This window comes from Apodemus sylvaticus, chromosome 14, assembly GCF_947179515.1.
Source record: "Apodemus sylvaticus chromosome 14, mApoSyl1.1, whole genome shotgun sequence".
Lineage (NCBI taxonomy): Eukaryota > Metazoa > Chordata > Mammalia > Rodentia > Muridae > Apodemus > Apodemus sylvaticus.
Genome location: NC_067485.1, coordinates 17,915,456 through 17,930,125, shown reverse-complemented (window position 1 = coordinate 17,930,125; position 14,670 = coordinate 17,915,456). Strand labels below are relative to the sequence as shown.

At 42.2% G+C, this 14,670-nt stretch overlaps 1 protein-coding gene across 2 annotated transcripts in view; it reads right to left on the bottom strand.

Annotated features, from left to right (window-relative positions):
• Fam120a (family with sequence similarity 120A) overlaps window positions 1-14,670 on the bottom strand; it is an 88,112-nt gene that overhangs the window by 54,755 nt on the left and 18,687 nt on the right. For both annotated transcript variants that reach the window (XR_007973281.1, XM_052157212.1), the window contains exons 2-3: window positions 14,243-14,489; window positions 10,777-10,859 (exon numbers count right to left, since the gene is read on the bottom strand). Coding sequence is in view for 1 of the 2 variants with exons in the window: in XM_052157212.1 (XP_052013172.1) it covers window positions 10,777-10,859; window positions 14,243-14,489 (330 nt within the window). In the remaining variant the exon portion in view is untranslated. The remainder of the gene's footprint in view (window positions 1-10,776; window positions 10,860-14,242; window positions 14,490-14,670) is intronic.

Sequence of the window (14,670 nt, the reverse complement as noted above, 5' to 3'; positions counted from 1 at the left end):
GCTGAGAAATAGCTATCTTTGCATAATTCCATTTTTAAATTTTAGCTCAAAAAATAAGGTTAGGAAAAAACAAAGTCAATAAACTCCAGTGACAATCACTCTGTTTCTGAGGAAAGTAAATGATTTCTGCGTCATAAAAAACTGTTTATGGAAGTTGGAGAGATGGCTCAGCGGTTAAGAGTACTGACTGCTCTTCTGAAGGTCCTGAGTTCAATTCCCAGCAACCACATGGTGGCTCACAATCATCAGTAATGAGATCTGACGCCCTTTTCTGGTGTGTCTGAAGACAGTTACAGTATACTTACATATAATAATAAATAAAATCTTTGGGCCAGAGCAAGCAGAGGTCCTGAGTTCAATTCCCAGCAACCACATGATGGCTCACAACCATCTGTACATGGTACTCATATATACAATAAATAAATAAATAAATAAATAAATAAATAAATAAATAAATAAATATTTTTAAAAAACTGCTTATGACCAAGTTCCCTTGTCAGAAAATTATGAAGGACTTCACTGTAAATCACTTGCTTTGCTCAAAAAAGGAAAAGAAAAAAGAAAAAAATGAAAAAGGGAGGGGGTCATAAAGGATCCACAGAATTTTACCCACCCTATGCTTCCAGGCAGGAAAGTTAAATAATAAGTAAATATCATTTTGGTAGAAATGCATTAAATTCTCATGTGAGGCAGGAAGATCTCTGAGTTTAACACCAGCCTGGTCTACAAAGTTAGTTACGGGAGCCAGGGCTACAAAGAGAAACTGTGTGTGTGTGTGTGTGTGTGTGTGTGTGTGTGTGTGTGTGTGTGTGTGTGTGTTGGGGAAAGGGAGAAACTCTGTGTGTGTGTTGGGGAAAGGGGGTCCAATCTGTGAGTTTTCATTTTTAGCATTATCTTTCCCAAAATGAACCACTTCCCACTGAAAACTCTGTACTATGATGTCCCATGCATTTGTGACAGGCAGCTATAACACACAGCCACCAAACTAGAATCGGTGTCCTGTCAGAGCAGCCCCAAATGACAGATTATAGGCAATGAACCAGCAGAAACCTTCTTTTCCCATGCCACCCAATAAGCTCTAGTCCTTTGACCTCTGTAATAGTTTGAATAGGAAGTGCCCCACCCTCCCATCCATCACCACAGGCTCCTATGTTTAAACTCTTGGTCTCCAGATGGTGCTGTCTGGAAGGTTATAGAACTTTTAGGAAGTGGAACCATACTAAAAATGTTATCACTGGGACCAGGCTCACCCCACCCGCCAACCTCTTCTTGTGGTCTCACCTTCCATACCACGATGGATTCTATCCCCTCTAGAACTGTAAGCCAAAAAAAGAATCCTTTCCTGCCCTAAAGTTGCTTTTTCCCCTCAAAATATTCTATCACAATAGAAGAGTAACTAATACAACATTTGAATTTTAGAACTTCTCTAGAATGAAGGCTGGGACAGTGGTGTGGCGCTGGCTGGCTGCACCCCTCAGCCTGTGTGCTGAGCAGGTACACAGCTCTGCAGCACATGCTCATGATGGCTGAGGCTCCACTACCACCCTGCAGCTGACAGTCCCAGGTTGCTTTCACTCTTCTTAGGGATGGATGTGAAGATATCCTTACAGTGGTAGCCCGCCAAGGACGGCACTCAGAGCCACAGAAATACAAGGGGGGTAGCTGCTAGCAACTCGATCATGGGTATCCTTAAAGGGACCTTTCCAGGGAAGCCTACTCTGTAGCCAATCAGAGGGCCTGATTTGCTAAAACCACCGATTTTGGTCAGTTATTTCAAGGGACATCTCAAGGAAGCTAAACTGCAACAACACACTGTAACAACAGTTAATGAATAAACAACCTCTTCCAGGTAAGACAAAATACCAATGGCATTTTGGTTACAGAAGTATTTATTTGTTCACTGTTTTTAAGTATCTTACTTAGTATAACCCTGTGGTCTCAGTCTTGACTATAATGTACAGCTCTGAATTCATTTAAATATCACTATAGTATATTCCAGGCATTAGGTTAAGCCCACCATACCACAGTATTAAGATTACTTCCATTACAACCTAATACTCATTTGATTTAAAACAAAACAAAGACAAAAACCTTCCAAAGCTTTTAAAAACTTATTATTAGAAAGGACAACTTGGATGTCTTTAACTCTCACATAACACAAATATAATGCTTCTGAACAGGGGTGGGGTTCCACTGAATATGAAGCTTATAAGCGAGGCACTTTTACAAAAGCCCTAGGGGAAATCAACACACTTTCTAATACACGAGACCCTGAGACAGACATTCTCTTTCAATCACACATTCTTTGCTTTCTTCATGAGGTCAATCACTGCCCTGTGCTCTGAGGCTGGACTTTGGCGATTTTGTGGGTCCTTTTTTCTTTCACCCTCTCCACCCATTCAACCCCCACACTAGATAAGACCCCTCCCCTGTCCTCAAGGTGACTGTGCGTCCTGTGCCACACCCCACAGCACAGAGCTGCAGTGCCCAGCACTGTGCCCAGCACTCCGCCTGCTGCCCTCTGACGCCCGGGTTAGGAGAGCCATAACTGCTCTCACTTGCAGCATGCAGTGGCATTACAGAGCACTGTGTAAAACGCCTGACCCAAACCTGTGTCCACTGTCTTACTGAGTGGGCTATATGACTCTTATGTCATTCTCTACTTATTGTGGATGTAAATCCTTTATTAGAAATATTCTATTTTGTAGTTTCTCTTAGTGTTGTTGTTCTTCATTTTCTTAACTAAGAAGTCTATGTAACTGATAGTTAAAAAGAAAATCATTTTCTTCTAATGTTAATATTCTCATTCTGCACTTCGATATTCATTTGTTATAGAAGAGTACTCACCTCATTAGATACCTTGGAACTTCTGATGAAAGACCACATATATGTGCTATTTCTGGATTCTGTTTTGTTCCTCTGATTTATATAATTATCCTGACTGCAATGGTAGCTTAGTCTTGAAACTTGATAGTATTAAGTCATCCTTACTTTTTTCATATTTAAAATAGTATTTGATGCCCAGCAGTGGTGGCGCACGCCTTTAATCCCAGCACTTGGGCGGTAGAGGCAGGTGGATTTCTAAGTTCAAGGCCAGCCTGGTCTGCAGAGTGAGTTCCAGGACAGCCAGGGCTACACAGAGAAACCCTGTCTCAACCCCCCCCCCCAAAAAAAAAAAGAAAAAGAAAGAAAGGAAGAGAGGAAGAGAAGAAGGAAGGAAGGAGGGAAGGAAGGAAGGAAGGAAGGAAGGAATAAAGAAATAAAGAGAGAGTGTGAGAGAAAGAAAAAGAAAGAAAGAAAAAAGAAAGACAAAACATTTGCAAATCTTGTATCTAATAGAACACCTGCATCTGAATATATTAAAATCTATTTTAGTTTAATGAAGATAACTCAATCTAAAAACAGGCAAAGAATTCAAGTAGACCTTCACCCAAAGGTGGCAGGGAAATGGCCAAGAGGCGAGGAAAAGATGCACAATACCATTAGTCATTACAGAAAGGCAACTTGACTGCAAAACCCAGACCTCATTAGCTACTCAAGTGACTGAATACAAGAGCAGACAGTAACAAGTGCTGTCAAGGTCATACAGAAATCCAACCTCCACATGCTGCCAAGGGGACAAGAAACTAACTGTACAGCCACTGCACAGCGTGAAGAGGTGTGATGAGCACTCAAAAAACTAAGCATAGATGTAGCACCCAGCCTAGACAGTAAGGAGAGATGAACTGTGTGTGTGTGTGTGTGTGTGTGTGTATGGTAGACCAATGTGTTCATAGAATTTACAATCACCAGAAAGCATAAACAAGCTAAAAATCCATAGATTGACAAAATGTGGCATAATAGTACCATGAGGTGTCATCCAGCCACAGGACAGAATGTGGTGCCGAGACGAGTCACAGTGTCAGCAGACCCTGAAAGCACTAAGTCAAGTGAAAGAAGCCAAACAAATACAAAGACGGTGTGGTGTATGATTCTATTCATAAGGAAGAGACAGCGTTTATTATCAAGGAATTGGGCTGTATTAATAAGAACATAATTTCTTTTGGAGTTAATAAAAATATTCTATGATGGTTACATAGCACTGAATGTTAAAAACCATTAAATTATATAAAGTCCTAGACTGATTGTAAGTGCGTTATATGTCTTAACACAGCAATTGCTGACAGGAAGACTACTACTACTAGTGTAGAATTGGATATAGGAACCAGTTGTGCCTGAGCCTGTGTCTGAGCAAGTAAGAAAGTGAGGGGCTCCTGTATAGAAAGCCATGTTAAACACAGCCAGGGGAAAAGGCTAGTTCTAGAAGACCAACAGGAGAAGTCACATGAACGAGGCCTAGCCGAGGGAGGGGCTTGAAGAAGCTAATAAGTGGCACAAAGCCAGGCTGGCACACCTGTAGTTTCTGACCTAAGAGTAGTCCTGAGAAACGAGGTCTGCCGTAACTCTACACACCCACAACACTGTTGCGGATAGAAGCGCTCTATACTGAGCATAACCCTGGACTTGCGGTCCCACCTAAAGAATGATATCCTCTGGGTTACAGACCTGCCCGGGAACCTCCAGTGTGTGGTGTAGTATGACAACAGTGCTGGCCATCTGTTTAGGGTGAGGGGTTGGTGGGGACAGAGATTAGAGAGAGAATTGAATGTCACTGTGCCCCAGCACTGGCCAGACTTTCAGCGTAAAGTAAGTGCTGAGCAGAAAGCAATGGAACCCACCTGGTTTAGAACAGAGCCATGGCTATAGCCGCCACAGGACAGCACATGGTTTATCGCCATTAGGCTGTTGCTAAACAAAACTAGATCATTGCACGGTAGGCACAGAAGGTACAAGCACTAACCTGGAGTCCCCCTTGCGCCCTTCCTCCAGGGTTCTCAGAAATACCTACCACATTCCACTCCCCATCTCTATCACAGACCCACTAAGACTGCATGGAAGAACAAGCCCCTTCCTTCCCATCACTAGGACAGGAAGCCCATCCTGACCTAGAAAGCATGGGCAGAAGACTACTCTTGAAGCCCAACAGAATGCAGTCTGTTTGGCTTTGAGCTATCTTGTACTTAAAAGTATTCCACTTAGCAATTCAACAAGTAAATTAAAGATGAGTAAAGAATACATTTCATACGAAGTGGTTCTTATTTTATATTAACCACTGCATATAGGCAGCTAGGCCAGCAATGCTAGTACAGTAGCAGATGCCCGTAATCTCAGCACCTGAGAGTGGGGTGGGGGAGGGGCGCACAGGGACGGGAGGATTGCGCTGAATTCCAGGTCAGCCAGAACTACACAGCAAGACCCTATTTCAAAATAAACAAACAACAAAAAATGCCCAACTAGTGCACATCATGAGCATAACTCCATGCTAAACAACAGCAGACACAGTTACTTCTGGAAGACTAAACAATTAAAAGCAATTCGCTTCCTAAACTGTGAATGGCTTTCAGTCCAAAATCACATATTTCTCTACCATTTGGAGTCTGGAGAGGAAAAATGGAAAAAGAAATAATTTTAGGAAAACTATAAAAGACAACCGCTAAGAGCAGAATGTCTACTCAAAACACCTCATGTGACCTGCCCATTTTCTTCTCCTATCGTCAGGCTGCGTTTTGTTTGTGTTGTTTTTAAAGGATAAGAAGGAAGAGTGTGTTCCTTTGGTCCCTACACTGTGTTCCCCAGAGTCCAGGAAGAGCTCACACTTCAGGCTCTGTCCCTTCGCTCTAACTGAGTTACAGACTGACGGAGGTCAAGGACACGCTGCACTATCTTCAGCAGACACTGACACACAAGTAGGAACTCCATCCCTAGAAGATGGAGACAAACTGCCCTTATGCTAGGACAAAAACAACAAAGCATATAAATGAAGTCCATCTTTCTGTGTATTGAACTTACACCCAACTTTATTTAGAGAATACTCCAGGATAATACAGCCACTGGCCCAGCACCCTAGCCCCGTGCTCATGACACACAGGAAGCCTCCAAGCACGGGGAGACCGTCTCCACAGTGCCATTAGCTTACTGGGCTCCTGCTGCCACACTTCCAAGGACAAGAGATCCAGCACAGCAGACTCTAAGGCTAGTGACACCGAACAGTAAATGCCATTGGCACCCATCTTCAGGCTAAGATCTAGCTAGCCAGAGCTACATAACAACATACACACACACACACACATCTTCAGGCTAAGATCTAGCTAGCCAGAGCTACATAGCAACATACACACACACACACACTCACACACATATATATCTTCAGGTTAAGACCTAGCTAGCCAGAGCTACATAGCAACATACACACACACATACACGGTAGAAGGACAGTAAATCATTCCAGAAACTCGAGATTCAGGAAAACCAAGAACAAGATGAGATTATATATTTTTAAATTAAAACTAATAACTTTGATAAGACCTTTCAAAATTAAAAACAAAATGTTCATCCAAAATTAAAAATTTCTATAACTGGTAATGACACATAATAGAATTGTATAAAATCCGCAAAGCACATTTTGGGGAAAAAAAAAAAATCACTTCTAGTATGTGCCCATGAGCCCTGCGCCAGGTAACAGCTGAAGCCTCACCCCTCTGCAGAATGTTTGGTTTTGGATCCTGGGACAAAGGACTGAATACATTATTTTATGTGCCAAAGTTGACCTGGCCTTCAGGCTCTCCCAGCATCCTTCAGTCCCTACCTGACATAACCTGGCCCCAACCCTCACCTTTCTAGCCCAGGGACTGGGCTGCCCTTCCCCCATAGGCTCCTCTCTACCTAATCCAGATATTCTGGTCTCTTCTCTTCTTTCTCTGGGCATGCACATGCCCCACTCTCTCTTCCCCTCCCCGAACCCCCCTTACTTTTCCCCATGGCGACTCCCCCTGGTCTTGGTCCTTGGGCTAGGGAACTTGCCCACCATGGAGAAATAACCTATCACAGAACACTTTCAGGGCTGGGCTGTGGGAGGCCAGCACTAATGTCATACACAGGCAAAGTAGCTAACTATGCCATAGCACAGGAGAAGCAGGGTCAGGTGACCCTAGAAGGAGTGGGAGCTCAGAGACTTCAAGGCCTGAGGCTAATTCAGCTTTGTAGCATCTAGCTGCCAAAACCTTCCATGGCACATAAAAGAACACTGTACCCTACTAAGCCCAACCAAGTGGACACAGCAGAATGATCAGCAAGTGGACACAGCAGGATGACCAGCAGAAGTCTTTTTAGTGGGTCATGGCTTATTGATCTGATGTTCAACACTGTAAGTACAAGAAATGATTTTCACATAAGTGAAACTAAAATATTATACACTAAGAGCATTCTCTTCCACCAGAAGGTTAAAGTGAGGATTTCCCTACTTAAAAACAGGGTACTCCAAGTATTCCCGACCACTCTGGGATAAGTGGTATATTGTTTCTATAGCCCATGAACTTACAGCCTCAGGTGTGGGAGTCTGACAAACCTAGGTCACCTACCCTGCCCCAGGTTACTTTGTTTCTGCTATTATCAGGTTCCCCATTAATAGGGACAACCCAGCCATTGGGCCTCCTCCAAGACTGCATAAAGGACTTCAAAGCTAAGATCCTACAATGCATGACTTTCAATGCGACTGAATAGTACCCAAGCCAGTAACTGAGCGGCAGAGGCAACTGCAGATATTTTTAAGTTCAAGACCACCCTGATCTAATCAGCAAATAGCAGGCCAGCCATGTTTACACTGTGACACCCTATCCCAAACAAGAAAGGAAGGAAAAGAAGAAGGGACAGCAGGAGAGGAAACGGGACAGTACAGAGAGAAACTAAAAAGTTAGCTAGCCACCTGCTGCCCATCCCCTCATCATTGCTGGGTGGGGAAATGTGCCAGCAGCACAGCTGCAATCTGCAATAAACATGAGCCACTGATTAACAAGGCGGCACACTATCTACCTAGCTGTCTGGCCTTTTGCAGGTATTAGCCAACGTGGTGAGCAACAGGTAAGGCCAGCCTGGGCTACAGAAGCCATGTAAAAAGCCAAGTGAAAGGGGGTGAGGGCAAGCAGTGGGAATCCTAGGGCTGCAAGCACAGTGAGGATTTTGAGCCATATAAATTATGGACGACTGGCTTCTTATCCACGATATCTGTCATTATCAAATAATTAAAAGATGAAACTGTCTCTCAAGGTTTTGTGCTTTCTTTTTAGCACCCTGTGCTGGATTCTATTTTGTATGCTCAAGTGTGAAAAACTTCACTTATTCCAATTTTTACCACACATTTGCTGTGTGTGCCAGAGTCAGTTTTATCACATTATTGTTCACAGAGTTAGTCCTACGTGAATCTACTGTCTAACAATTCAAAGTAACTCACAGCACAGCACACTGGAACAAGATGAAGGAGAAAGGGGCTTAAAGTTACAAAGATCAAGATGAAACAAGCAGCAAAAGCTTTCTACTTGAACCATGAGGAAACAGCTAAGTGCAAATTAAATGTAGGAAGAAAAGCTTCAACCTGAAACTAAATATGAATTTTAAAACCAATTAAAATTCTGTATTATGGAGATAAAGTAACAAGGATCCAAATTTTCAAAAGATATAATTAATCTTATAAATAAAAAAGATTAAAACAGCAGCTGGAATACATATAAGTCATGTTCAAGGAGAAAATCATGTCTTTCCAGCTCTCCCAACCATGTAACGATGGATAAGATACGCTCCACACAGAAATGCCTCCAAAGAAATCTAAACACGAAACATGGCCAACAGCAGCTAGAGAGATGGCTAGGTGGCTAAGAGCACTGGCTGAACCACAGGAAACCGGGACCATGAGACCAGCAGGATCACTCAGCAGAACAGGGCTGTCAAGCCAGATGACCTAAACCCAATCTGATTCCTACATGATGGAAACCAACGTCTGCAAGTTATCCTTTGACCTCTACACACATGAGTGTGTATGTATGAGCACGCATACAAACAAGTTAAAAGAAAAAAGAAACACATTTTATTAACTAATTATTCATATGTTTACATTTGGATCCAACTCATCTCTCATTCCTTCCCCTGTAACTCTTCCTCTAATCTCCCTCAGTTTTTCATCCCAACTTTACAAAAAAAAAAAAAAAAAAATTTTTTTAAAGAAAAAAATGGAACATATACCTAATACGCAGATTCCTATTTAGCAATTGCTGTGAGTTTTGCTACTGGTACAGTAACACGCTGAGAAGTCGTCCTCAGTGGGCAGTGCAGTGATGAAGAATGAAATCCACACAGGGAGATGCTGTGACACCTGCGACTTGTTTCCAGACAGTCTGAGCTCAGAGAAGGCATGGACATGTCTATATAATTTATGGCAAAATGTCAGCAGGTGCTGAGCCAAGGTGCACTTGGGACAAACACCCTTCTGTCCTTTCGTATTACATGAACTTACTAAGCTGGTGACATCTAGTCTTTCAGAGCACAAAGCAAAGGCAGCCTAGCTGAACATGTGACTATATATATGCATATAGCATGAGGTCTCAGGAATTCCACTCAAACCCCTTAAGTTTAAGTTTCTCTTAGGACTTAAAAGAGGAAAACAGACTCTCCCAAGAAGCAAGAGTCCACGAACGTCCCACTTAAAAGGATCCAGTGCTAACCAGGCTGAACGAGCACAGGCAGAGCACCTGGAGTCGCAACCCACCACTCGCCACAGAGCACTCAGAGTCAAGACCTGAGTCAGGTCCTAAGAGTAAAGCTTTTCTCCATAGAGCACAAAAAAGTGAGAGGAAAACAAGTGGTTTCTAAGAGGAAAGGGAGATGAACTTTCAGGAGAAGCTCAAGACAGTCTTAATGAGAACTGTTTCAGAGAAAAGAAAACATTTTGAAGCACACAGGTGAGAGGAAAAAGAGGTTCCAAGCAGGAAGGAACAAAAAAAGAAAATCTACTTGAGAGATTTCCTTTGAGGAAATCAATAATGTGCAAAGGAAGAAAAACTCATCTTTGAAAGTAAACATCATTTAGAGCTGTTTACGGCAGGAGGGTCACTGTGACCAAACTTAGATTTCACGGCACGCCGCTGGAAACCACCAAATGTACCCTGCCTTCCCTTGAGTATAAGGAAGCTAGTCCCAGAGATGGAAGAGATACAGTGTCCCAGTGGCAGCCTTTGCATTTCCCAAAGTACCTAACAAGTGATATCACAGCAGTCATTGAGAGGTGCCAGCCAGTGTCCTCATGTCCTACGGCAATCTCTTTCTGTTAAGATTTATATCAAACCATGACCTACCTCCTCACTTCAGAGAACCCTGTGAAAATGTCACTTTTCTGATGTTCGTTATCATCACAGAGAAAACCAAACGGAACATGAGTAAGTGACCCTGCTAATAAACAGTACAAATCAACCACTTGCCCACTGTTCACGGAGCGTTACAGTATGCTTCTTTATAACTGTAGAAAAGTAAAAACATCGTGAAATCCTTAACTATGCTAAAACATGTTGATCGAAATGACAGGTGACATTATCTATTGAAAAAAAGTTTAATATTTTAGGCAAAAATGCTCATTATAAAGCTGAAGTTCAAAGATTTCTTCCTGTACAGCTAGCTAAGTACAGGATTCCCGGAAGGGACTCTGGAAGCAATGTATAAGTTTGCCTACCACGCAGGTATTGGAATAAGAAGGGAAGCATGGCTATTTATCAAGACAGAGCAGATCCCAGGATAAGTCACAAGTCCCTACTACCCACATAGCACACCCCTTCTCTGATAAGCCCTTAAGGCATTGTAAAAGCAACAGCAGTCCCTGGGTGACTCTGAGGCTGGGAAATCAAGCCATGTTTGTACCTTCAGTGAGGCGAGTGGATGCTCTGGACCAAGTAAACTCCAATGAAAAGAAGCCAGATCCTCATCAGGTAGTATGTGATTTCCTAGAATAGAAATGTAGATAATGTAAAAGTCATCATTATCAGTGACACTGGGAAACTTCTACACCATGTGTACTAGATAACTCACATTCAGCTTCCAAGCAGAAAAGATCATTTCTTCACACTGTACCATGAACAACACACACAGTAGGTTCCTTAGAGCTGAAGCCAGCACAAGGTGAGCTTTCACTGGACATCATTCACACTAAGGACTTCACAGGGCTAAACACATAAACAACTTCCCAGCAGTATGCAAAGTCACTCGAAGGATCCCAGGAGGTCACACAGGGATCAGACCTAACTTTTCATACTTTTCATTCCTGAAACACCTGTGATTCAAAATTACCTGACAGTTAATTACACAGCCAGATATGGAATCTGCAGTTATAAAATCTTTCTTGGGAAGATTAAATGACGACTCTGTTACAGCATAAACTACCACACAGTACCATGACAGAACATAGACTAACAGTATCTGAGCTGTCTGTCCTGCCTCTAAAGCTCAAAGGGTATTTTACCCTCACAGCAGGGCTTAAGAGCCTGAAACACATCTACAGAGGGTTGGCCCTCAATGAAATTCAAAAGTACTAATTTTCTACGTAACTCTGATGCCTGTATTATGGTTTAATGGCTTCCGTATGAAAACATTAGATTCATTATCTCCCTGCTGACAAGAGCACGAAGTGCAACCATTCCCAACACCGTCTGAAACACATTACCCCCCTCCACACACACACAGTATGAAGCCCCAGAGGTCCAGAGCAACAGAGAAGTCCCAGCTGGGCTCTGTTGTTCGATTTACTGATGTTAGTGGACTACACAGAATTTTATTGTGAAAAATGAAGTGTCAGACATTTATTTTAAAGATTCAACTTAAGAAAATATGAAGCTAATTCCAATATCAGTAATGGAGTTTATTGAAAAAAAAAAAAACTAAATCAAACATTTAAATGTATATTCTATTCACCTTCCCTAAAATAAAATTTTAAATAGCTCACTTTTCATTACAGAGAAGGAAAACAGCTTTAAAGATGATAAAATTTTAACAAAGTCTAAAATAAGTCATCTTACTAATAATTTACCTATAATTCTTTAACAACTACACTCTATACCTCAAATTAATTGGAAATTTTTTTAACTACTGAGAATTCAACATAGGGCCAATATTATTCTACCACTGAGCTATACCCACAATCCCTTTTTACTCTTTTGTCTTGTGACAGTGTCTAAATTGCCCCAATAGGACATAAATTAAAGAGAAAATTAAGTATTCATCCATATTTCAAAATCTAGACAGAAGACACATTGCTTAGTGCTTGAGTAAACACAGAACTGTCTACATAATGTGCCATCTACCTGCCAACTTTTGTAATGCATCAGGCTCTTGATATGCTATATAACCGTGCTGGCTTGGACCTACCACGGCAATGTCACCATGCCGGCTTCCAATTCCCAATCTTCCTGACTCGGCCTTTCCAGATGCTGAGTGTATATGCCCAGCTCAGCACACAATCTTAACATCAAAAACAAGTATTCTCTTACATCATAACTTCTGAAAATATGTGGAATGGCACATCCTTTATAACTAGAGCGTGAAGCTTGTGTGTGCGCGTGCGCACGCGAGTGAGCACGAGTGTATTTTCACACCAGAGACAAATGGATCCTCCTTACGGTTTACTAACCAGCTAGCCTATGCTTACTGATGAGCTCCACATCCCAAAGAGATACCCTATCTTGAAACAAAAGAAATCAACAACAACAAAAAGTGAACAGCTGTCCTGAGGACTGGCATTAGAGACTAACTTCTGACCTATATATACCTACCTTTCTGACGGCTAAGAATTTCAAAAACAAAAACCTCACAACCTAATAATGAATTTCCTACTCCATAGAAAGCACAGTAACTTTGCTAGAGACCATGCAGCTTCCCAAAGGGCCTTGAGTATCTAAAGCAGGAAGCAAGAAGGTAAGTCACAGGAAGACATCATTCCAAAACAAATACTTCTAGTTGGACACAATTATACAGACTCAAAAGTTAGAGCTGGACGTTACAGTAGCTCAACACACATAGGAAGACAGGGGAAGGGTAAGCTAACAGAGGAAAGAACTACATAAGGCAAGTGTAAGGTAAAGGCAGACAGACATGTGACCTCTCAAGCATAGTTAGGTAGCATAAGTTAGTACACCAAACCTGTCATTTCTGGAAATAAAGCAAAATGATTCTTATATGGATTTTTTTTTTTAATTTACTTACAAGACTTGGTTTTAAAGTACTTGTTTTTCTGCTGGGTGTGATATCACACACATATAGCCTGTGCAGTCAAGACAGGAAGACCTGAAATCCAAGCTCGCCCTTAGCTATATGGTGACTAGAAGCCAGCCTGGGCTATGTAAGACTCTAGCTCAAAAGTAGTTATTTTCTTTTAGAGTAGTGACTATTCCACAAAGGGAAAAAAATCAGAGCAATGCTTTGGTCCTGTGGCCTGTGGTATATGTTCTTTGTAGTTAAGATCTGTTGTTGGGTTTTTTTGTTTTTGTTTTATTGGGGGGAGAGTGTCCTTTTAGGGTTTTGGTTTTTTGTTTTGGGTTTTTGGGGTTTTTGTTTTGTTTTGTTTTTTGAGACAGGAGTTCTCTGTGTAGCCCTGGCTGTACTGGAACTCACTCTGTAGACTAGGCTAGCCTTAAACTCAGATTTACCTGCCTGCTTCTGCCTCCCCAAGTGCTGGCATTAAAGGTGTCCACCACCACTGCCTGGCAAAATTTTTTGCTTAATTGTAGCCTTATTTTACTGTATGTGTATTAGTGTTTTGTATGTGTATAGGTATATAAATGTACCACATACTTATGTGCTTGGCACCCACATATCCAGGGCACTAGATCCCCTTGAACTGTAGTTATGGATGATTGTGAGCCACCATGATCTGTGATTCAGAAATGTTCTTTCTGTAAAACTCTGAGCCTATCATAGAGTGAATTTTCTAGCCTGGATAGAAGAACATATATAAGCAACATAATAAACATGCTAGAAACTCGGGCGGTGGTGGCACACACCTTTAAATCCCAGCACTTGGGAGGCAGAGGCAGGTGAATTTCTGAGTTCGAGGCCAGCCAGGACTACAGAGTGAGTTCCAGGACAGCCAGGGCTATACAGAGACCCTGTCTCAAAAAACAAAACAACAACAACAAGTTTAAAAAAAAATGCTAGAAACTAGAAAGAAGAATAATGCATGACCAGCAGAAAAAAAACCCAGAGAGGGAACTGAAGCGGCCATTCTCTCACTCCGATACAACACCAAAGCATCCAGGCAGGAAAGTCTTCAAAGGACACATCGGGATGCTTTATGTGCCACTCCCTTAGAAAACAGTTTCCACACCACTCCACCTACCTAACAGAGCAGCAAAAATAGGAAAACGGTTTGGGTTCAGGTCCAGTTGCTTGGCAACTTCGTGCATCAGATATTGGCTTGTGGTGAGACTCTTCCCGTTGCGGCTCAGTTTCAGGGCATGGGCACTGAAGTAGTAGGGGATGTTGCACAGTGCATAATCAGAGTCATACGCCACCAAGCCATGGAAGCCGTTCTCTCTGCAGAAACCAATCACTTCTTGATGATGATCCTCAATGCTCTGTGCAACCTGCACACAGAAATGGAGGGAAGGCCGTCAGATGCAGGCTCCACTGCAGCGGCAGGTTCAACAGGCAGATGTGCTTGACATCATTCAAGAGCTACTGATATGAACATTAATCATCCAAATGATCAAAACGTGCCAGGACCAATCATGTAACGCACTACTCCAAAAGGAGTCTCAGAGATGA